This window comes from Cherax quadricarinatus, chromosome 31 (genome assembly GCF_038502225.1).
Source record: "Cherax quadricarinatus isolate ZL_2023a chromosome 31, ASM3850222v1, whole genome shotgun sequence".
NCBI classification, from domain to species: Eukaryota; Metazoa; Arthropoda; class Malacostraca; order Decapoda; family Parastacidae; genus Cherax; species Cherax quadricarinatus.
Window position 1 is genome coordinate 33,271,290 of NC_091322.1, and position 25,011 is coordinate 33,296,300.

General features: G+C 45.1%; 1 protein-coding gene across 1 annotated transcript in view; it reads left to right on the forward strand.

Annotated features, from left to right (window-relative positions):
• LOC128696469 (uncharacterized) overlaps positions 1 to 21,320 on the forward strand; it is a gene marked incomplete at its 5' end in the record, with an annotated part of 44,226 nt that extends 22,906 nt beyond the window's left edge. The window contains 5 exon segments of the mRNA XM_070090329.1: positions 2,042 to 2,203; positions 4,173 to 4,269; positions 15,366 to 15,545; positions 16,221 to 16,334; positions 19,266 to 21,320. Of these exon segments, the coding sequence (XP_069946430.1) occupies positions 2,042 to 2,203; positions 4,173 to 4,269; positions 15,366 to 15,545; positions 16,221 to 16,334; positions 19,266 to 19,483 (771 nt within the window).
• Between the last annotated feature and the right edge of the window lie 3,691 nt (positions 21,321 to 25,011).

A 25,011-nucleotide genomic window follows, 5' to 3' on the forward strand; every position in this document is an offset into this window, starting at 1 on the left:
CTGATACCGGTTTGGTGTTCATGCAAGTTCTTGATGTTAAGTTTTAGTCTGTATGGTATACAGACATATCTAGACAGTTTAGTGACGTAGTCCATTTGTCTGAAAGTTTTATATGGGTGTATTGTAACAGTATAGAGCTTGTTATTGTGTTCTAAGCTGTATTCTTTTCTGTTTATTTGTATGTTGGGATATGTTCAACTGTATTGTTAGGGATAAGTATGTAGATTATCTAGTCAGATTATGATGTTAGGTTTTGGGTTTTTGATTAATGTGAAGGATGGGATTTAACTGATATAACTTCTTTGTATATTTTATGTTCAAGTGTATTGAACCTTTGTCAGATGTCATTTATATGTACAATTTATATATATGCAAGGTTTTGTATATATGTCAATTCATGACCCTGTGACATGTAATTTTGTTTTTAGTTATGTTCTTGATGTAAGTTTTTGTTGTAATATCTTGCGAGCATGTAAGTACAATCCGTTTGTCAGTTAATTTGATTAGGTTCCATACTGTTCCTTTATTTTTATGTTAAACTGTATTGGTTTTAAATAAAATATAAAAAAAAAAAGTTAGGATTTATTATTTTAAGATTAGTATTTCTGGGTTTATAGTCAGTAGGTGAGTGAGTGTAATTGTGAACCACCAGGTGGTTATCATGTAGTTAGTTGTCGGGGTGGATCAGGAAGATAAGATGTTTTCTAACTGTAGTTTTGAAAGTGATGAATGTGTCTGCAGTTCTAGAGTTTTCAGGTAGGGTGTTCCAGAATTTAGGTCCTTTGAAATACATTGAATTTTTGTAAAGGTTTAGTCGAACACGGGGAATGTCATAGAGATGTTTGTGTCTGGTGTTATGCCTGTGGATCCTGTCACAACTATCAAGAAAGCGTTTTAGGTCAAGGTTAATATTGGAATTTAAGGTCCTGTAGATATAGATTGCACAGTAGTAAGTGTGGATGTTCTGAACAGGGAGTAAGTTTAGATCTATAAAGAGTGGGGGGGGGGGGTGTTGCCAGGGATGGGATTTAGTGATTATTCTTACTACGGCTTTTTGTTGGGTTATTATTGGCTTAAGGTGTGTTGCTGCAGTTGAACCCCAAGCACAGATATCATAGGTGAGGTATGATATATAAGTGAATAGTATAGTGTGAGAAGGGCAGTTTGCGGCACGTAGTATCGTATCTTGGAGAGGATCCCCACCGTTTTGGATACTTTTTTTTATTATGTGTTGGATATGGGTGCTGAAATTTAGGTTGTTGTCGAGGTATAGGCCAAGGAATTTGCCCTCATTATGTCTGGCAATTAGAGTGTTGTCGATCTTAATGTTAAGTTGCGCAACACCTGCTCTGCTACCAAACATAATATAGTAGGTTTTGCCAGTGTTAAGTGTAAGTTTATTGGCTGTCATTCAAGTCGATATTTTGAGCAGCTCCTCGTTAACAATGGTGTTGAGGGTGGCAAGGTTAGGGTGGGAGATGACATAAGTCGTGTCGTCAGCAAAGAGAATGGGTTTCAGGTGTTGGGATATGTTTGGAAGATCATTGATGTAAATGATCATCTGGTGCTGTTACTTTCTACACATCCAATTTGGAGATAGGTTACACTGTAGTATTTTTTGTGACCGAATTCATGTCTGCATTATGATTGTAACCAGATATAAACTCTTTTAGCTATGAAAACTTGTGGGCCCTCCCTGGACCATTATGTGCCTCTGGAATATTTTGGCTACCACCCAAGGGATGGTAATGGGCTGCTCAATTAAGCTATTAGGCTAATGCTTTCATGAAAATTCAAGCATTTTATTATCACTAAAAAGCATTGGCCATGATTAGGGCACAATCCAATCACATAATTGATCACTATACGACCTTTCGGACCGTCCTGGTTCTGAGGTCCAGGATGGACCGAAACGTCGTCTAACGTTTCCTCTCAATTTTTCCATTTAGCTGTAATATATGGTTTTGGTAATGTTTACGTTGTAATTAATAACTACGAAAATTATATTTAAAATTATTTTCAGTTGCATGTTTTGTTACAGATCCCGACAGCGTCTAGCCACGGTCGGCTGCGGCTGCTGGAGGCGCCGGAGCAGCACCTGCATGTGGTCTTCCACATGATGGGTCATGCTGTCCACGTCACACCCGCCCTTTGTTCTCCCCTACATGACCTCTACATTCATCACCGCGATCACATCGTCAAGGTGCCACGATGTCTACCCTTGGTTCCCTGACACCACCCCTTACACTAACCCTCCACCCTTGCTTCCCTCCCTTGATGTCCTGCTACCCTCCCTTAATGCCCTGCCATCCTTCCCTGATACCCTGCCACCTTCCCCTGATATACCAGCCATAGCTTACTTTTCTGCCACCGCCCCTTCTTGCCCTATCGCCCTCTCCTGATGTACCAGCCACAGCATACATCTCTGCCACCGCCTCTTCCTGCCCTGTCGCCCTTTCCTGATGTACCAGCCACAGCATACTTCTCTGCCACCGCCCCTTCTTGCCCTGTCGCCCTCTCCTGATGTACCAGCCACAACATACATCTCTGCCACCGCCTCTTCCTGCCCTGTCGCCCTTTCCTGATGTACCAGCCACAACATACTTCTCTGCCACCGCCCCTTCTTGCCCTGTCGCCCTCTCCTGATGTACCAGCCACAACATACATCTCTGCCACCGCCTCTTCCTGCCCTGTCGCCCTTTCCTGATGTACCAGCCACAGCATACTTCTCTGCCACCGCCCCTTCTTGCCCTGCCGCCGTCCCCTGATGTACCAGCCACAACATACATCTCTGCCACCGCCCCTTCGTGCCCTGTCGCCCTCTCCTGACGTACCAGCCACAACATACATCTCTGCCACCGCCCCTTCCTGCCCTGTCGTCCTTTCCTGATGTACCAGCCACAGCATACTTCTTTGCCACTGCCCCTTCTTGCCCTGTCGCTCTCTCCTGATGTGCCAGCCACAACATACATCTCTGCCACCGCCTCTTCCTGCCCTGTCGCCCTTTCCTGATGTACCAGCCACAGCATACTTCTCTGCCACCGCCCCTTCTTGCCCTGCCGCCCTCCCCTGATGTACCAGCCACAACATACATCTCTGCCACCGCCCCTTCGTGCCCTGTCGCCCTTTCCTGATGTACCAGCCACAACATACATCTCTGCCACCGCCCCTTCTTGCCCTGTCACCCTCTCCTGATGTGCCAGCCACAACATACATCTCTGCCACCGCCCCTTCCTGCCCTGTCGCCCTTTCCTGATGTACCAGCCACAGCATACTTCTCTGCCACTGCCCCTTCTTGCCCTGTCGCCCTATCCTGATGTGCCAGCCACAACATACATCTCTGCCACCGCCCCTTCTTGCCCTGTCGCCCTCTCCTGATGTGCCAGCCACAACATACATCTCTGCCACCGCCCCTTCTTGCCCTGTCGCCCTTTCCTGATGTACCAGCCACAACATACGTCTCTGCCACCGCCCCTTCTTGCCCTGTCGCCCTTTCCTTATGTGCCAGCCACAACATACATCTCTGCCACCGCCTCTTCCTGCCCTGTCGCCCTTTCCTGATGTACCAGCCACAGCATACTTCTCTGCCACCGCTCCTTCCTGCCCTACCCCCGTCCCTTCTTGACTTGCCGCCTTCCTCTCTTTCTTTTTTTCCCTGTCACCTTGGCAACCTCTCCTGATGTCCTCACCATAACTGACTTCTTGCCACCCTTCCCTGGCTGCTCTCATACACATCTTGATGCATCAAGATGTGTCTTTATTTACTTTTGTATTTTAATTTAAAATAATGTTGTTAACTCACGAGGCAGTGAATTTTCTCTGAAATAAAGTTCGTTTTTATGCAGTTAAAATCACAGAGAATTCGTTAACTAAAGCAAATTTATTGTGATAACTGTGGAATAATTTGGTACAATCAATAATTTAAAACAATATGAAATAAGTACATTAAACTGGAGTTTACCTGGAGTTTACCCAGGTAAACTCCAAGTATATTCTACACGAAATAAAAACTTGTTATTTCACAATATTTTCAAGTTTTATTTTGTTTTAAATTTCAAACACTTTTAGGAAATTTCAGTTTTCCACTAAAAATAAGATATTTTGGCTAAAAAGCATTAATTTAGAGTAAAAGTTGTAGATTTGAGTAATGTGAATGAGTGTGTGGTTGCCAGGCGTTCAAGGCGGCGGTGTGTGGGTCAGGGGTGAGCAGCGCGGCGCTGCAGGGCATGGTGCTTATCAACCTGGAGCGTGGCGGCGAGATGGGTGCAGGTTAGTTGTCATTATCACTCTTGCTGATATACCTCACTCTACCTGTTGCCAGGTCAGTCATTACTACTATTACAAACCTAACTCCATACCTGCCAGTCAGTGAATACTACTCTTACTAACACACCTGACTCACCCTACTTTCCAGGTCAGTCATTACTACTATACCCGACTTACGCTTCCTTATCCTACCTGGCAGTTTACTCTTGATTAGCACTGCTACTATACCTGACACCCTACCTGCCAGGTAATTCTTGATTAACACTTCAACACCTGATTCACGCTGCCTTACCCTACCTGCCAAGCCACTGTATCAGCTCCCTCACACTCTCTCATAAATGGAAACTATAGAGCGAGAAGCCCGGGATTCACGTGGAGGCTCAGAGACGGAGTAAGTTGAGTCTACATTGCAGAACTTTCTGATGTAGCATGTTTCAGAAGCGACGGGAATAAGAGGGAATGACAAATCAGTGAGAATGGATCTTATTTTTCAACTCCTGCGAGACGGGCATATATAAGGCTGAATATGGAACGCCACTTCGATACAAGGGGTCGATGTGTTTTTATTCTTACTTTGTGGAAGTGAAATTAAAGAGAAGAGAACTCGAGAATCGATGATGTTAATGTACAGGAAAGACAATCATGAGAGAATGTGACATTTTTTTGTGCCCATACAGTGAGGTGATGAGTTTAAGGGAAACTAAACCCAGGAAACGCCCACAATTTATAACCAGAAGACCAAAGAAGCTGTTGACAGGTTTGCACTAACCCCCAGAGGAATTGATAGGAGACGTTGGGTGACCCTATGGTTCAGTTGTCAATGTAAAGAGACAAAAATCGAGAAACAAGAGCGTAGAAAAGTACAGCTTACATAAACGCCAGAGACCAAAAGAGACACAGATATCTTCGGGTGAGGAGGGAAGCTGAAAACTTAAGTTGAAACGGACATATCAACTAAGGCAAAAGTCAAAAACCAAAGCAGCTCTTCATAGTCACACCAGAATAAATATGATGGTAAAGGGTCAAGTGATAACACTGAGAAGGGAGGGCGGAGCACTTACAGGAAATAACAGGGAGGTATGCAGTGAGCTCGGCAGAAGATTCCACGGTGTCTAGGTGAATGAGGAAGTAGAAAATCTCTGGGAACATCAAAGGTACAGAGCCTATAGGTTATGCAAGCTGTGAAGAATTCCCTGGTGAAACTTTTCCAGATTAAGATTCCGAAGTGTTGTACAAGTGTCTTATTTATCATTTTGTCGGTTGTCTAGGCCATTTACTCAAAACTTCGGGGACTTGTGTCCCAGTAGTGTCGCGGATCATCCTGTAGGCCACGCCAACTACAGCATCTGCTCACCCATTAGACCGAGGGCATTGGGCCAATAGCGGTGTCATCCCATTTCTTGAAAAAATAGTGAATTTCAGCGCTAAATTTGTTGGTAGCTCCACCCGTGGAAGTTTCCTCACCAACCCCCACCTGGTGGAGTACCCCGTCAGCATCATCATGACAGTTGAGGAGCCATTATTGGGCAGGAGTGACACATACATCCAGTTTGTCAACCTACCCGTGAAGGCCATATTCATGTATACCTGGAGAGTGTTTCGGGGGTCGACGCCCCCGCGGCCTAGTCCATGACCAGAAATGTTTTCATCAAGATGGAATAAATCTGTCATCGCCTGTTGAAACTGGTATTCCGGGAATGGAACATTGTTGTTCTTACCAAATAGTAAACACTTATTGTTATACTCATGGGGTTGCTGTAAACTCGTAGGGGTTATGCAGCGCTTGGAAAATGGAATGCAGTCAGGTTTGATGCAGAGAATGGAAGGGTTACTCCAATTTCTTAGATCAAGAGCCCTTGGTCAACATCAAGGTACGCTCCTCATAACAGAGGTTGATGAAAAGTTATCTGCTAACCCGTTCATATGTGAAGCCAGAGTTCTCTCACGGACACTTTATGACTAACTCAAACTCAGTGTCATCTCTGGTGATATATGTAACGCAGTGTCATCTCTGGTGATATATGTAGCACAGTGTCATCTCTGGTGATATATGTAACGCAGTGTCATCTCTGGTGATATATGTAGCACAGTGTCATCTCTGGTGATATATGTAGCACAGTGTCATCTCTGGAGTTTACCTGGAGAGAGTTCCGGGGGTCAACGCCCCCGCGGCCCGGTCTGAGACCAGGCCTCCTGGTGGATCAGAGCCTGATCAGCCAGGCTGTTGCTGCTGGCTGCACGCAAACCAACATACGAGCCACAGCCCGGCTGATCCGGAACTGACTTTAGGTGCTTGTCCAGTGCCAGCTTGAAGACTGCCAGGGGTCTGTTGGTAATCCCCCTTATGTGTGCTGGGAGGCAGTTGAACAGTCTCGGGCCCCTGACACTTATTGTATGGTCTCTTAACGTGCTAGTGACACCCCTGCTTTTCATTGGGGGGATGGTGCATCGTCTGCCAAGTCTTTTGCTTTCGTAGTGGGTGATTTTCGTGTGCAAGTTCGGTACTAGTCCCTCTAGGATTTTCCAGGTGTATATAATCATGTATCTCTCCCTCCTGCGTTCCAGGGAATACAGGTTTAGGAACCTCAAGCGCTCCCAATAATTGAGGTGTTTTATCTCCGTTATGCGCGCCGTGAAAGTTCTCTGTACATTTTCTAGGTCGGCAATTTCACCTGCCTTGAAAGGTGCTGTTAGTGTGCAGCAATATTCCAGCCTAGATAGAACAAGTGACCTGGTGATATATGTAGCACTGTGTCATCTCTGGTGATATATGTAGCACAGTGTCATCTCTGGTGATATATGTAGCACAGTGTCATCTCTGGTGATATATGTAGCACTGTGTCATCTCTGGTGATATATGTAGCACAGTGTCATCTCTGGTGATGTATGTAGCACAGTGTCATCTCTGGTGATATATGTAGCACAGTGTCATCTCTGGTGATATATGTAGCACAGTGTCATCTCTGGTGATATATGTAGCACAGAGTCATCTCTAGTGCTATATGTAGCGCAGTGTCATCGCTGGTGCTATATGTAGCACAGTGTCATCGCTGGTGCTATATGTAGCACAGTGTCATCGCTGGTGCTATATGTAGCGTAGTCTCTTCTCTGGTAATATATGGAGCTCAGTGTCAACTATGGTTCTTTATGTAGCGAAGTGTCATCTCTGGTGATATATGTAGCCCAGTTCCATCTCTGGTTCTCAATAAAACACAGATCCTTCTATGGCACTAAATATAGCATGGGGTCATATATAATGTTAAAAGTTGCCCAGACCTGTGCTATATATATTATGAACCCATCTGTGGCAATAAATATGTAACGTATTCATTTATAGTGCTAGATATAACATATAGACCCAACTAATGTGTTAAAATAGCACGGCCACATGTGATAAATATAGCACGGGCCCATCTACTGTGCTAAATATAGCATGGATTCACTTATGGCGCTGAGTATAGCACGAACACGCTTATGACACTAAATATAGCGTTATAGCAGGGATTCACGACCCTTACGGGTTTAGCGCTTGGTTATGGCTATAATAATAGCAACGAACCACGAGCGAGCTAAATAAATCACTAATTCATCTATGTTGCTGAAGAGGGCGCCAAGTGTAGCCGTAAATAAATCACTAATTCATCTATGTTGCTGAAGAGGGCGCCAAGTGTAGCCGTAACTATACAGTACTCTTGCCTTCTGATTTACACTCTATATGTGGTTGGGTTGTACCATTGTTCATTGTTTTGTTTTGTTTACAGTGTCTAAAGCAAGTGGGAACTTGGCAGGACACATACGTATATGCAAGATATTTTTTTGTCAATTTTTTTTAAACCCATAACTAATTACTGAGAATGATGCATAAAATAAATTATAATTACACAAATCGTTTTGAAATTTAGGATTTTTTTTTTCATTAAAGATATTTTTTTATGCAAAAAGTGGAATCTTGTGTTCCCCCCCCCTTACACCTGAAGAGTCCCCTCACACCTGAAGAGTCCCCTCACACCTGAAGAGCCCCCTCACACTTGAAGAGCCCCCTCACACCTGAAGAGCCCCCTCACACCTGAAGAGCCCCCTCACACCTGAAGAGCCCCCTATAGAGGCAGGTGCCAGAAGTCGCCAGAAACTTACCACAGGTCAGCTGTTTTTAATAATCTTCCTGGCCTGCTAGTGTACTCGCATATAATCTAGTGATACCAGTGAATAGCAGAATACAGTGTTGTAGTAGCAACTAACCAGTATTATAATGGTACTTAGTGGAGTGGAGTGACTTTCATTAGTTTCATTTTCTTGAAATACGAGACGTTACTGTGAATTTCATATAACCTGTAGTTACCAGCGGTCGAATATACACAACGAGAAGCAATTATTACTACAGAAAAAGCGCCCTTCCTCCAAAATTTGCACCAGTCAACTATAGTGATAATATAGCATTTATTGTGGTGGAGACGGAAAAACAAAAATAGAAAAGCCAGATACAGCGATTGATAAACAAAGAGGTCGACTGTACGTCATTGTAGGAGCTGCCAGATATCACCGGCTCTTCAACACGCAAGTTATACTTTTGTATCAGTCAAATCACATATTACTCGGGTAGATAATTTCCAGTAGATCCTTCATGTGTTAGCTCAAATCACCGACCAGTATGTTTTAAATAAGTGACCCACTGATCAGAGCAGATCGACTGGTCCGAACCCTTGACTGGTCCGAACCCTTGACTGCTCCGAACCCGGGACTGGTTTCAAACAGTTTCGTTGGACAATAAAGCAGACTGTAAACGGATGGGTTTGTAGGCGCCCTTATAAACACAAACATTAAAAATCAGGAACGTGACGGTAAGCTGTCCAATATACAAAAAGAGTTAGAAACAGAAATACAAATAGCTAGAGCTTCATTTAAGGTTATTAATATAATATTCAAGAGGTTGCTAGTAGACTTGCAGTAAATCAACCATTCAAATCATTATGAAGCTGTGTGTAGTCTGTGGTCAGTCAAACAAACGGGCTACCACATGGATAAATTGTCATTTTTGTGGAAATTGGTGTCACGCTCCTTGTGCAGATATCCCAGAACTAGCTACAAGCAGTATTAAAACAGAGAAGTGTTTTTGGGTATGCCCAAATGAGGAAAATCTGTGGACTAAAATCACAAGGGTATTAAAAGAGGATAACATCAAAGCTGCTTTCATAGAAAACCTGGAAGCTTTCTACAACAGATGGGAACATAAAAAGTCCGGGCTGAATGGTACTGCCCTTGATACTGGCCATGTAGTCACAAACTGTAAGGCTGGAGGTGATGTCCTGGTAGTCAGTAAATGTAGGGCTGATAGTGCTGTCCTGGGAGACAGTAATGGTGAAGCTGGAGGTGCTGTCCTGGGAGACAGTAATGGTGAAGCTGGAGATACTGTCCTGGGAGACAGTAATGGTGAAGCTGGAGGTGCTGTCCTGGGAGACAGAAATGGTGAAGCTGGAGATACTGTCCTGGTAGACAGTAATGGTGAAGCTGGAGATTTTGTCCAGGTAGTCGGGAATTATACGCAGGAAGGAATACATATAAATGACCTCATAGAGGACAGGAGCCATAGTAGGGAAACAAGTGTAGTCAAAGATAAGATAAAACCAATATTGCAAACCAGAAATACCGCAGGAAATAGCAAACAAGAGGACTCCAATAGCAATAGTGAGGATAAATTACCAAAAACAACTGGTGGGAGCTCCATTGTTGGTGCTAAGGAGGATAGGAATAAGACAGGGAAACATGCACCAACAGGGAATACAGTCACAGAAACCCAAGGCAAACGGAAACCAAGCCTGTGCACATACTATGCACTTGGTATCTGCTGGCATGGGAAATCTGGAAAAACAGATGGGACATGCAACTATGACCACCCTAGAAAATGTCATGCCCATATGACAACAGGAAAATGCAAACTCCCTTCCTGTAAGCTTTTTCACCCTGAAATGTGTACCTCTTCAGTACAGGAAAGACTGTGCTATAACTTAAATTGCCAGGCATACCATCTAAAGGGGACAAAAAGATACAAAACATCCAGGCCATGGGAAAACCTGGGTAGCCACAGCCACTCAAGAGGGAGAGGTTTTTTAGTGCCAGGAAGGAAAAAAAACTGGCAGGAAATGGCAGAAATCGTACACCAAATCCAGTCATTCCTGGAGTGGAACCACAGTCGATGGCCTCCACTCCAAACCAACAGATACAGATACTAATGCCGGAAAAAAAATCCCCCCCCAGTACCAACAATACCACCAGTCCGATAACATTCTTCTTTGCAAATATACAGGGTCTAAAGCCAGCAATAAACAACAAAATACCTTTCATCCGTGGACTGCTTGCAGAGGCAAAGGCAATGTTCGCGGCTTTCACTGAGACCCACATAAAGGATCACTTGGACAACGAAATATGGATCCCAGGTTACAACCTATACAGATGTGACAGAGTGAACAGGCAAAAGGGGGGGGGTTGGCCTGTACATTGCAGAGTCACTTGTTTGCACAGAACTGCTTAATGCCTCAAATGACGTAGTGGAAGTTTTAGCAGTAAAGGTCGAGAACCAAAACCTAGTCATTGTGGTAGTCTACAAGCCTCCGGATGCAACATCCCAGCAATTCCAGGAACAGCTGTTAAAAATTGACCACTGTCTGGAAAATCTTCCAGCTCCTGCACCCAACATCTTGCTCCTGGGGGATTTCAACTTAAGGCACCTAAAATGGAGGAATATAGCAAATAATATTGTTGCAGTAATAACACCAGGAGGCAGCTCTGATGAAAACTCACACTCACACGAGCTTTTAAATCTCTGCACAAAATTCAATTTAAACCAGCAAATAATAGAGCCTACTAGACTGGAGAATACACTAGACCTCATCTTCACTAACAATGATGATCTGATAAGAAATGTCACCATATCAAAAACAATATACTCAGATCACAACATAATTGAGGTTCAGACATGTATGCGTGGAGCCTCAGACCGACAAAATGAGACTAGTCACGAGGGAGCATTCACCAAATTCAACTTCAATAACAAAAACATAAAGTGGGACCAAGTAAACCAAGTCCTAACCGATATAAGCTGGGAAGATATACTAAGCAACACAGACCCAAACTTATGCCTAGAACAGATTAACTCGGTGGCACTCGATGTATGCACAAGGCTTATTCCTCTAAGAAAAAGGAGGAGTAGATGTAAAATAGAAAGAGACAGGCGCTCCCTTTACAGGCGACGGAAAAGAATAACAGAGCGGCTAAAAGAGGTCAATATATCAGAAATGCGCAGGGAGACACTGGTCAGAGAAATAGCAAGCATCGAACTTAAGCTAAAAGAATCCTTTAGGAGTCAGGAATCGCGGGAAGAACTAAAAGCCATAAATGAAATCGAAAGAAACCCAAAGTATTTCTTCTCCTATGCCAAATCAAAATCGAGAACAACGTCCAGTATTGGGCCCCTACTTAAACAAGATGGGTCCTACACAGATGACAGCAAGGAAATGAGTGAGCTACTCAAGTCCCAATATGACTCAGTTTTTAGCAAGCCGCTAACCAGACTGAGAGTCGAAGATCAAAATGAATTTTTTATGAGAGAGCCACAAAATTTGATTAACACAAGCCTATCCGATGTTATCCTGACGCCAAATGACTTCGAACAGGCGATAAATGACATGCCCATGCACTCTGCCCCAGGGCCAGACTCATGGAACTCTGTGTTCATCAAGAACTGCAAGAAGCCCCTATCACGAGCCTTTTCCATCCTATGGAGAGGGAGCATGGACACGGGGGTCGTCCCTCAGTTACTAAAAACAACAGACATAGCCCCACTCCACAAAGGGGGCAGTAAAGCAACAGCAAAGAACTACAGACCAATAGCACTAACATCCCATATCATAAAAATCTTTGAAAGGGTCCTAAGAAGCAAGATCACCACCCATCTAGAAACCCATCAGTTACACAACCCAGGGCAACATGGGTTTAGAACAGGTCGCTCCTGTCTGTCTCAACTACTGGATCACTACGACAAGGTCCTAAATGCACTAGAAGACAAAAAGAATGCAGATGTAATATATACAGACTTTGCAAAAGCCTTCGACAAGTGTGACCATGGCGTAATAGCGCACAAAATGCGCGCTAAAGGAATAACAGGAAAAGTTGGTCGATGGATCTATAATTTCCTCACTAACAGAACACAGAGAGTAGTCGTCAACAGAGTAAAGTCCGAGGCAGCTACGGTGAAAAGCTCTGTTCCACAAGGCACAGTACTAGCTCCCATCTTGTTCCTCATCCTCATATCCGACATAGACAAGGATGTCAGCCACAGCACCGTGTCTTCCTTTGCAGATGACACCCGAATCTGCATGACAGTGTCTTCCATTGCAGACACTGCAAGGCTCCAGGCGGACATCAACCAAATCTTTCAGTGGGCTGCAGAAAACAATATGAAGTTCAACGATGAGAAATTTCAATTACTCAGATATGGTAAACATGAGGAAATTAAATCTTCATCAGAGTACAAAACAAATTCTGGCCACAAAATAGAGCGAAACACCAACGTCAAAGACCTGGGAGTGATTATGTCGGAGGATCTCACCTTCAAGGACCATAACATTGTATCAATCGCATCTGCTAGAAAAATGACAGGATGGATAATGAGAACCTTCAAAACTAGGGAGGCCAAGCCCATGATGACACTCTTCAGGTCACTTGTTCTATCTAGGCTGGAATATTGCTGCACTCTAACAGCACCTTTCAAGGCAGGTGAAATTGCCGACCTAGAAAATGTACAGAGAACTTTCACGGCGCGCATAACGGAGATAAAACACCTCAATTACTGGGAGCGCTTGAGGTTTCTAAACCTGTATTCCCTGGAACGCAGGAGGGAGAGATACATGATTATATACACCTGGAAAATCCTAGAGGGACTAGTACCGAACTTGCACACGAAAATCACTCACTACGAAAGCAAAAGACTTGGCAGACGATGCACCATCCCCCCAATGAAAAGCAGGGGTGTCACTAGCACGTTAAGAGACCATACAATAAGTGTCAGGGGACCGAGACTGTTCAACTGCCTCCCAGCACACATAAGGGGGATTACCAACAGACCCCTGGCAGTCTTCAAGCTGGCACTGGACAAGCACCTAAAGGCAGTTCCTGATCAGCCGGGCTGTGGCTCGTACGTTGGTTTGCGTGCAGCCAGCAGCAACAGCCTGGTTGATCAGGCGCTGATCCACCAGGAGGCCTGGTCACAGACCGGGCCGCGGGGGCGTTGACCCCCGAAACTCTCTCCAGGTAAACTCCAGGTAAACACCTGAAGAGCCCCCTCACACCTGAAGAGCCCCCTCACACCTGAAGAGCCCCCTCACACCACTGAAGACCTGAAAGGTCCCCTCACACCTGAAGAGCCCCCTCACACCTGAAGAGCCCCCTCACACCTGAAGAGCCCCCTGACACCTGAAGAGCCCCCTCACACCTGAAGAGCCCCCTCACACCTGAAGAGCCCCCTCACACCTGAAAGGTCCCCTCACACCTGAAGAGCCCCCTCACACCTGAAAGGTCCCCTCACACCTGAAGAGCCCCCTCACACCTGAAGAGCCCCCTCACACCTGAAGAGCCCCCTCACACGTGAAAGGTCCCCTCACACCTGAAGAGCCCCCTCACACCTGAAAGGTCCCCTCACACCTGAAGAGCCCCCTCACACCTGAAGGACCCCCCTCACACCTGAAGGGGCCCCCTCACACCTGAAGAGCCCCCTCACACCTGAAAGGCCCCTCTCACACCTGAAAGGTCCCCTCACACCTGAAGGGCCCCCTCACACCTGAAAGGCCCCTCTCACACCTGAAAGGTCCCCTCACACCTGAAGGGCCCCCTCACACCTGAGGGACCCCCCTCACACCTGAAGGGGCCCCCTCACACCTGAAGAGTCCCCTCACACCTGAAGAGCCCCCCTCACACCTGAAGAGCCCCCTCACACCTGAAGAGCCTCTTCATACCTGAAGAGCCCCCTCACACCTGAAGAGTCCCCTCACACCTGAAGAGCCCCCTCACACCTGAAGAGCCCCCTCACACCTGAAGGACCCCCCTCACACCTGAAGGGGCCCCCCTCACACCTGAAGAGCCCCCTCACACCTGAAAGGCCCCTCTCACACCTGAAGGGCCCCCTCACACCTGAAGGACCCCCCTCACACCTGAAGAGCCCCCTCACACCTGAAGAGCCCCCTCACACCTAAAGGACCCCCTCACACCTGAAGAGCCCCCTCACACCTGAAGAGCCCCCTCACACCTGAAAGGCCCCTCTCATACCTGAAGGGCCCCCTCACACCTGAAGGACCCCCCTCACACCTGAAGGGGCCCCCCTCACACCTGAAGGCCCCCCTCACACCTGAAGGGCCCCCTCACACCTGAAGGACCCCCACACACCTGAACGGCCCCCTCACACCTGAAGAGCCCCCTCACTCCTGAAGGGCCCCCCTCACACCTGAAGGGCCCCCTCACACCTGAAGGGCCCCCTTACACCTGAAGGACCCCCCTCACACCTGAAGGGGCCCCCTCACACCTGAAGGGCCCCCCCTCACACCTGAAGGGCCTCCTCACACCTGAAGGGCCCCCTCACCTGAAGGGCTCCCTCACACCTGAAGGGCCCCTTGAAAGGCCCCTCTCACACCTGAAAGGTCCCCTCACACCTGACGAGCCCCCTCACACCTGAAAGGCCCCCTCACACCTGAAAGGCTCCCCTCACACCTGAAAGGCCCCCCTCACACCTGAAAGGCCCCTCTCACACCTGAAAGGCCCCTCTCACACCTGAAAGGTCCCCTCACATCTGAAGAGCCCCCTCACACCTGAAAGGCCCCTCTCACACCTGAAAGGTCCCCTCACACCTGAAAGGCCCCCTCACACCTGAAAGGCCCCCTCACACCTGAAGGCCCCCCTCACACCTGAAGGGCCCCCTCACACCTGAAGGGACTCCTCACACCTGAGGGCCTTGGAGCAACTGCTCCATTTATTCTTGTTATTGCACTACTGGCAACATGGATACTATGTAACCTTGTGTGATAATTGTTGATATGTGTTCTGCATGGCACACACAGTTGAGTTCCCATACATGGTGGTGTGGGTGGTGGACGGGCGGCAGTGTGACGCTCACCAGGTGATCAACAAGGTCAGACAACACAGCCTCACCGCCCTTGATCCAGCCAAGACCGGCTTCACCTGCCCACACTATTTCGACACCTTCGAAGAGGTGGCCATGTTGGCACGACCTCCCCTAGGTAATTATTATAATATATTCGTAAGGGTCATACAACCTCTCCGGGGAAGGGGGAGGAAGGCTATGGAGTAATCAGGTATGATTCAAGGAAGCGGACGGCAGCTCCAAATCCTGTGATCAAGAGCTTTTCATTAGCATCAATGTCCCTTGGGCAAGTTGGCTCCTTGTTTCTAAGATCACACCATCAGCCCTTCTGCCCCTCTATGAAATAATGTTTTATTCAAGTAAGGAGAGGATAGCTTCAGTTGCCATAACGAACGTCAAGGCATCCCGATCCTTCCCTGAAGGAGGACGAAGAACTGGCTAGTGTTTATATTCTCTGTTAGATGAGTCGTAGTGGTGATTTTAGCGCAGTTAGAGCAGTAATCCATCGTATGTAGGGAAGAGAGGCGCTCGTCTTTTATCTGCCATTGGCCTACTCTGTGAAGCTCAGATTTTTTTTTTTTTTTTTAGGCCTCAAAAGTCTTCACGAGTTATCGTGAGGACGAAACACACGGTCATTTTGCGGTTATCAAATTAGCAACTTCAGTGGGCTAGTTTTTACTAATATTAGTCAGGTATGAGTGTGATTTATTAAATATATACACATGTGTGTGTTAAGAGTAAATTGAACATTTAGGATGCGTTTGCGTCCTAGTAAATAAATCTCTCATACATTAACTTTTGTATTCAACAGAAAAAATTTCCCGCAAGCCAACGTCGGCGTCCACCGGATATATCATCACCGTCTTCAAAGTGTTTGAGGGGGATGATGGCGAGAAGTTTGAGAGGAACTGGCTGGCATGGACAGGTGAGGTTGGTTGCTGAATCAGCCTCTCTACTACACATGGGTCATTAAGGTTGCATGTAACCGGTTCACCACCAGTCGAAAACACTTTAATCACTTAATTAGGTATAAAAGTAATCTTTCACTGTATATACACTGAGAGACATACTTTCTTGTGTATATATAACTAAAGTGAATGGAAATTTCGAGATCAAAATTGTGCTGGACTGACGAGGGAGATAGACCTCTATCTTTCTAACTTCATTTTGGCCTACTTCAAATTTTTGTGGCTATTTTTATATTCTAAGAAAGAATATGACGTTATTTTTCTAAAAAAGACGTATATCACACTACTTACATGGTGCATAACCATTACCTAACTAACGTAAGTCTTACAATGTACAATATCTAATGTTTTACCATTACTACTACTACTACTAATAATAATAATAATAATAATAGTAATAATAATAATAATAATAATATAATTATTAATATTATTGTTATATTCATAGGGAAGCACTAAACCCATAAGTGCTATACGACGCCTGGGGAATGATCAGTGGAAGACAGTTAAACTTAATTCACGGAAGTACAGAGTTGTTCCAATTTCCTGGTCCAGAACCCTTCAACTTTAAAGGGATTTTAATAAATAAATTTTTATTTGCACAACTTTTTTCCAGTGCGAACTCACATAACTATGATGTGAGGTGTCCCGTACATCGATTGCTAGCGCACTCAGATTACACACTGAGGTCCGGGGGTCGATCCCCGGTACGGGTGGAAATATCAGGATATGTTTCCTTATGGCACCTGCTGTATTTGTTCACCTATCAGTTAGACAGGTACCCGAGTGTTAGTCGACTGGTGTGGGTCGCATCCTGGTAACAAAATTGACCTAATTTGCCCGAAATGCTCAGCATAACAAGCAGCTTTCTATATATTAGTATGTCATTGATGTCAGCTAGGACTGTATACCTTGTACTTGTAGAAATAAAGATTATTATTCAATCATCAAGTAACGAGTTCTTTATTGTGAGGTTAGGTAATGTTTGGTTAAGTACGTAAAAGCATGACAGCTATGCAGGTAAACAGCAGAGACCAGAATCTGTCTGAGCTGATAAATAAATGAGACAGATGAAGGTTAAGCTGAGCCTAGTTATATCAGAACCTGCTAGACAGATGAGTTGCTACAACTTCAATTACAAATATTGATCACGTCTTTGTTTATTTAACCCATAATTACAACTTCGAAAAGTCTCCAGTTGTATGTGGGCTGTTAGTGTTAACATTACTGAGTGTATGTTGTCCAGGACGTGTTGCTAGTGTATGTTGTCCAAGACGTGTTGCTAGTGTGTGTTGTCCAGGACGTGTTGCTAGTGTATGTTGTCCAGGACGTGTTGCTAGTGTATGTTGTCCAAGACGTGTTGCTAGTGTATGTTGTCCAGGACGTGTTGCTAGTGTATGTTGTCCAGGACGTGTTGCTAGTGTATGTTGTCCAGGACGTGTTGCTAGTGTATGTTGTCCAAGACGTGTTGCTAGTGTATGTTGTCCAGGACGTGTTGCTAGTGTATGTTGTCCAAGACGTGTTGCTAATGTATGTTGTCCAGGACGTGTTGCTAGTGTATGTTGTCCAAGACGTGTTGCAAGTGTATGTTGTCCAAGACGTGTTGCTAGTGTATGTTGTCCAGGACGTGTTGCTAGTGTATATTATACTGGACGTGTTACTAGTGTATATTTTCTTGGACGCTGTACTAGTTAGTGCATGTTGGCCATTTGTTGCCTGGTTAATGGGATTTAAAGCCTATCTACTACACTTAGATTATTTGGGTCCTTCGTAACCTTGTCACCACCAGATAAGATTATTACCTAAAACAGGGATTAAAGTGAACTCTCTGTATACACACTGACAGAAATATACTTCTCAGTGTATATACCGTCTTGTTCATTATTATACTTATGGTGCATAATGCTTGTAAATTATTTCAGTATGAATATGATATAATTATTAATATAACGAAAAGTAGAGTGAAAATCATTAAGTAGTTTAAGTTAAATGTATATTAAAAAAATAAGCTTTATGGCAATACTGATTATCTATTTTTTCTTATAATAATACGTATTAATAGAAGGATACCTTAATTCTGATATGAAAAGTGATAGTAAGAATGCCAGTGTTAGAAACTTCAATAGGAAGATAGAGATGACCACAAAAAACAATGGTTTAGATTGTGTTTGCTCATGTGTCTTTTTAAATCAATTTGTGGGTATCTATTATCGAGGTTAATATTAATAAACAATGTCAAGCGGTACATTGCCAACCCACTGCTCATAAGCCACACACAAATATTGTATAATTTCAGTATTATTCTACTTAAAGTGTACATGTATATATGCTACAGTTATACTAGTTTTTGTGCAAGTAAGAGACAATACAATTTATTGGAGAAGAAAACAATCATTGACAGCTCAAGCTTACACAAAATTCTTGCTCTTTATAGTGTTGTGTGATCCTTAAGAGTTTAGTGCTTGATTTAATTATGACAGCAACAATAATAATAAGTGTCATAATATAGGCTTAGCCAATACTATAGATTATTACAAAAGAAGTTTATGAGAGTCGTATAGATTACTTAGGATTACCCACCATATACCAGCATGCACAACACTGGGAGAGCGCTAAACCCGTAAAGGTCATGAAACGGTTGAAGAACGCAAGTCTATCAGGTTTGATCCGAGGAAGCGTACAGTAGCTTTATTTCCCAGGAGCAGAAGCCCTTCACCAGCATCAGCTGACGGAGTGTGTTGTCATGGATATATGATATAAAGTATATGTTATCCAGGATGTATTACTAGTATTATACAGTGTAATTGTTAAATATATATTAGTAGTATTATAAAGTGCATATTGTCCAGGACGTATCAGCACCATTACTGTTACTGTGTTTTCTGCAGGAGCCAAAACGTTGTACAAGAGTTTGACTAACGAGGTGGGACTGCGGCGGCTGACGCTACACAAATCCAAACCCCAAAACGGCAGCCTTCACTACGTCCTCCTCTGTGACTGCTCAAACTTCCTCACTTGTATCCACCAGGCAGTGAAGGCCATTCCTTCACTCAGGCTGCGGCTCTGCGGAGACATGGGACTTTATAGACCCATCGCTACCTTCTGAAACACCACATCTCTACACCTCCACTCCCTCTCTGCTAATAATTTCCTAACCTTGTCAGAGTAATGCATTCAGGAATAGTAAATAATGGTTTGACTTAGATATTTTATAGTTTTCTATTTACCAGAGTGTTGTCGCCCTTAATATTCTTATCAGTATTGTGATACATCGTGTCTACGATGGTATGAGTGTTGCAGACCCTCGTGTAGTGATAGTCAGTATTCAAAACATTCTCATATACAACACAACTCTTTATTCAGTCTGTACTTTCATTACCACAGTTAATATATAGGAAAACTTCCATTACTCTATATTAGTATTTTTACTGGTTAATTTTTATATTTTTTTAACTTGTACTCATTGCTAATCTTGAAAAACTTAATTACTAAAAATATCTGTTAATTTACCAAATCGTACTCTGTGTAAATTCGTTAGTGGGTAGAGCATTCTAATAATTAGATGTCATTAGAATAACATCAGAAGTTTTCCGAGTCTTGTGAAGTTTGTGGTTAGCATTGTGTGTAGTGAAGAAATCGATGGCTTGTAAACGAAGCACAAATAAAAAAAATAGAGATTCACGTATATATATGTACATAGACTGTATAGTTTACTCTGTGGCTACGACTGTTGTTAACCAGACGTCCGTCTTATCTGCTGTACGTTCAGTGTCCGTCAATTTATATTAACTCGTATACTCACAGTGCTTTTTAATCTAATCTAAACCAACAACCAAAAATAAACATCTACTGATAAAAAAGTCGCAGCGTCAGGTTCATGATGTTTATCTTCTACTGGATGTTTTCATATGGATAGTTTCCTCAAGGTGTACATGAATGATATACAGTACCGACAGAAAGAAGAATTAGACACATGTGCAACATCTGGGTATCTTTATTTGTAGACGTTTCGCCAACCATTGGCTTTATCAATACAATACATAGACATAATGTGAAAAATGTAGAATTGCAGTATATACAAAAGATGAGGTAATCAGTCCCTCAGTCTTGGAGCTGGTGAAGAGGACAGTAGTCTTCAAGAATCTGAAGCACAGGCATGAAGCTTCATGCCTGTGCTTCAGATGCTTCAAGACTACGGTGCTCTTCAACTTTAACACTGAGGGACTGATTACCTCATCTTTTGTTTATAATTCTACATTCTTCACATTATGTCTTTGTATTAATAAGAACCACTGGATGGCGAAACGTCTCCAAATAAAGATACCCAGATGTTGCACATGTTCCTCGAGGATTGGACAACTTACCCATGTTGAGTATGTGTTCAAAACGCTACGAGCACACGAGCAGGACTAGAAATTGTAGCCATAGTTTAATATACGAGGAGCTCAAGAAGACAACATTGAGGCTCTTCCTATTTATATAGGATGATTGGGATGTGGTTGTAGAATGAGATGCGCCCACCGCCTAGTGACGTTGTAAATGGTCCAAGTCGGACCGAAACGTCGTCGTAAGCTCCTCTCTCCTATGTGCGAGTTATTTGTGTAAGAAAATGAATACCAGTGAACATTATGATATATCACTATGTGGAAGCGCTGAACCCGTGGAAATTATACAGGTAATGAAGAATAGGAGGTAATCAAGTTTGATCAAAGGAAGGGTAGGGACGCCTTAATTCCTTAGATCAAGTGCCCTTCATCATAAAGGCACGGTTAGGAACCACCCTCGAAGAGATAATATATTCTTGTTATGTATTATGTCTAATTCTTATCATGGGAAGTGCTAAACCAGAAAGGGTCATAACAATAATGATAAAATTACCGACAAAATGTTAGGTACATGGACATAGATGCAAGTAATGTGACATTTTATTGTGGTAACATGTCGTTCTCATCTGCTAGAAAAAGACAGGATTTGAGAACCTCAAGCCGTTACACTCTTCAGGTCAATCGGCTTGACAAAGCTCCTGGAGAACGAAACGATAAAACACCTCAATTACTGGGAGCGCCACACTAAAATGTCGCGTTAGCTGCATCTGTGTCCATTAACCTAACGGGTCACAGCGCCTGCAGAATGATAGGCAATCAGGTTTCAACCTACTGTTTTAATTCATTGGACCAAGAGGTCTTGACTAGGATCAAACCACTTTTCTGAAATGAGTGATTTGTTTCAGTCGTAGATGTTAACGCATTTACGATGTGGGTGTAATTTTATGTTATGAATAGGGACAAACACTCGTATAGAACTTATGTATAGAAAATCTAGTTAGTCGATTTTCTCACAGAAAGTTAAAATAGTACATATTAAATTTGCACCATAGGTCAGCGGTATGTGTGTTGCCTAAAACGAAACAGTATAGGCTTACTGTGTCTATCCAATGAAAAAAAATCAGCTTTAGATAAGCAGTGCACATTGTTTTTCAGCTTATGACGCAAACTAACCAAATAATCGACAAGAGGTAATAACTACCGTCCTGGGGCAATAGCCACGTGTATAAAAAATCATTTGTTATATTGTTTGTGTCTATGTATGAGACGAGATCTATCTAGGCTCTGAGCCTTTCCTATGACTGCATTGTTGACGTTCCTTTATTGAAAGTGGCTTCATTTGTAAAAATACTTTTTTATAATCTGCAATAAAGAACACTGAATGAAAGTAAAAAAATATTAAAATTAAATTATTATTGATCCAGTCATTTTTGGCTTACAAGCTGTGTAATGTGTATGGGACTACAGTCGGGAAAATTGATGCAGGGAATTGGGTAAAGCACTCTATGGTTGTTAACAAAGCCTTACCTATACTGGTCGACCCCTCAAGGAAGGTTCCTTGATGCTGGTGAGGGGCTCTTGATCTAGGGAATTGGATATGTGCTACAATTCCCTGAATTAAACCTGAATACCTTCCACATCCCCCACAGGCGCTGTATAATCCTACGGGTTCAGCGCTCCCCCCTTGATTATAATAATAGTACTCAATCTTCTGGACGAGGTTGGTGATGACTTGATTAGACTGGAGGGCTTGTGACTTATGAGAGGGTCCCTTACCTTCCTGTCTCCGGGTCAATAACTGGACAAGGCCCGGGCCGGGACAGTACCGGCGAATCTCATCGAATCCTACCCTTCTGTATCGGTGATGTTCTAATGTGTGATGACGGCCTCGCCTGGAAACATGGCACATCTTCCAAAAATCACTCATTTTATTAGCAATATAATAATTATTTTTCAGTTACTAGGTGATTAACTTATATATGATACATAATTTACCTTTTCACTTCTATTTTATTATAATATAGGTGTCCCGCAGCTTGATTGCTAACCCACCCTGTTCACACTGAGGTCCATGGTTCGATCCCCATTACACGTGGAAACATTAAAACGTGTTTCCTTAAGACACCTACTGTCCATTTTCACCTACTGTCCATAACCTCCAGGTAGACCTATCACTAAAATAGGTACCTGGGTGTTAGTCGACTGGTGTGGGTCGCATCCTGGAAACAAAATTGGCCTAATTTGCCCGAAATGTTCTGCGTAACAAGGGGCTTTTTATATAGTAGTATGACGTTCACATCAGGTAGGCCTGCATACCTTGTACAGGTACCTTGTCCAGGTACTTATAGAGATAAAAAGTATTATTATTATTATTATTATTATTATTATTATTATTATTATTATTAATGAATAAGTAATGAGATTAAATGTTAAAAACTTTAAATCACATGTTAAATAATGTTATAATTAGGAAAGCAACGAAATGCAACTGAGTATAACAGTGTTGATGCTCAGTTATATATGAAATAATATAATGAAAAAATAAGCAGAGTATCTGGAGTCGATTTCTGGGGTGGCCGCCCTCGCGGTCTGGTCCCCCGGGGTGGCCGCCCTCGCGGTCTGGTCCCCCGGGGTGGCTGCCCTCGCGGTCTGGTCCCCCGGGGTGGCCGCCCTCGCGGTCTGGTCCCCCGGGGTGGCCGCCCTCGCGGTCTGGTCCCCCGGGGTGGCCGCCCTCGCGGTCTGGTCCCCCGGGGTGGCCGCCCTCGCGGTCTGGTCCCCCGGGGTGGCCGCCCTCGCGGTCTGGTCCCCCGGGGTGGCCGCCCTCGCAGTCTAGTCCCCCGGGGTGGCCGCCCTCGCGGTCTGGTCCCCCGGGGTGGCCGCCCTCGCGGTCTGGTCCCCCGGGGTGGCCGCCCTCGCGGTCTGGTCCCCCGGGGTGGCCGCCCTCGCGGTCTGGTCCCCCGGGGTGGCCGCCCTCGCAGTCTGGTCCCCCGGGGTGGCCGCCCTCGCGGTCTGGTCCCCCGGGGTGGCCGCCCTCGCGATCTGGTCCCCCGGGGTGGCCGCCCTCGCGGTCTGGTCTCCCGGGGTGGCCGCCCTCGCGGTCTGGTCCCCCGGGGTGGCCGCCCCGCGGTCTGGCGGGGTGGCCGCCCTCGCGGTCTGGTCCCCGGGGTGGCCGCCCTCGCGGTCTGGTCCCCCGGGGTGGCCGCTCGCGGTCTGGCGGGGTGGCCGCCCTCGCGGTCTGGTCCCCCGGGGTGGCCGCCCTCGCGGTCTGGTCCCCCGGGGTGGCCGCCCTCGCGGTCTGGTCCCCCGGGGTGGCCGCCCTCGCGGTCTGGTCCCCCGGGGTGGCCGCCCTCGCGGTCTGGTCCCCCGGGATGGCCGCCTTCGCGGTCTGGTCCCCCGGGGTGGCCGCCCTCGCGGTCTGGTCCCAGACAACCTTCATTGCCGGCCTGATTGACCAGGATGCTGGTGCCAGCCTCATGAAGAGTAACTTGCATTACCTCCTCTCTGATCAGGAACTTACGAGGTTCTCTCCTGAAGACAGCTGGGGATTTCTTGGAGACTTCCTTCAGACATGAAGGAAGGTTTTTGAACAGTCTTGATCCCTAGACCAAGATAAGGAATGAAGAATACGATATTGTGTATATGGACTTCAGTGAGGCCTTAGATTAAGTTTAACACCGGAGACTAAGACAGCAGCGGTCCATGAAATAGGAGAAATTATCTCCTGGATCGACGCCCATTGCTGACTGATGAGCAACGGAAAGTTTGTATTAATGAGGAGAAACTGAAATGGGCACCTGTTAGGACCGGTGTGCCACAGGGGTCAGTGCTGGGACTCTTCCTGTTCACAAATATACATAAACGAAATTGATGAGGGAATAAATTGCAACATAAGTAAGTTTGCCGATAACACTGGAGTTTACCTGGAGAGAGTTTCGGGGGTCAACGCCCCCGCGGCCCGGTCTGTGACCAGGCCTCCTGGTGGATCAGCGCATGATCAACCACGCTGTTGCTGCTGGCTGCACGCAAACCAACGTACGAGCCACAGCCCGGCTGATCAGGAACTGACTTTAGGTGCTTGTCCAGTGCCAGCTTGAAGACTGCCAGGGGTCTGTTGGTAATCCCCCTTATGTGTGCTGGGAGGCAGTTGAACAGTCTCGGGCCCCTGACACTTATTGTATGGTCTCTTAACGTGCTAGTGACACCCCTGCTTTTCATTGGGGGGATGGTGCATCGTCTGCCAAGTCTTTTGCTTTCGTAGTGAGTGATTTTCGTGTGCAAGTTCGGTACTAGTCCCTCTAGGATTTTCCAG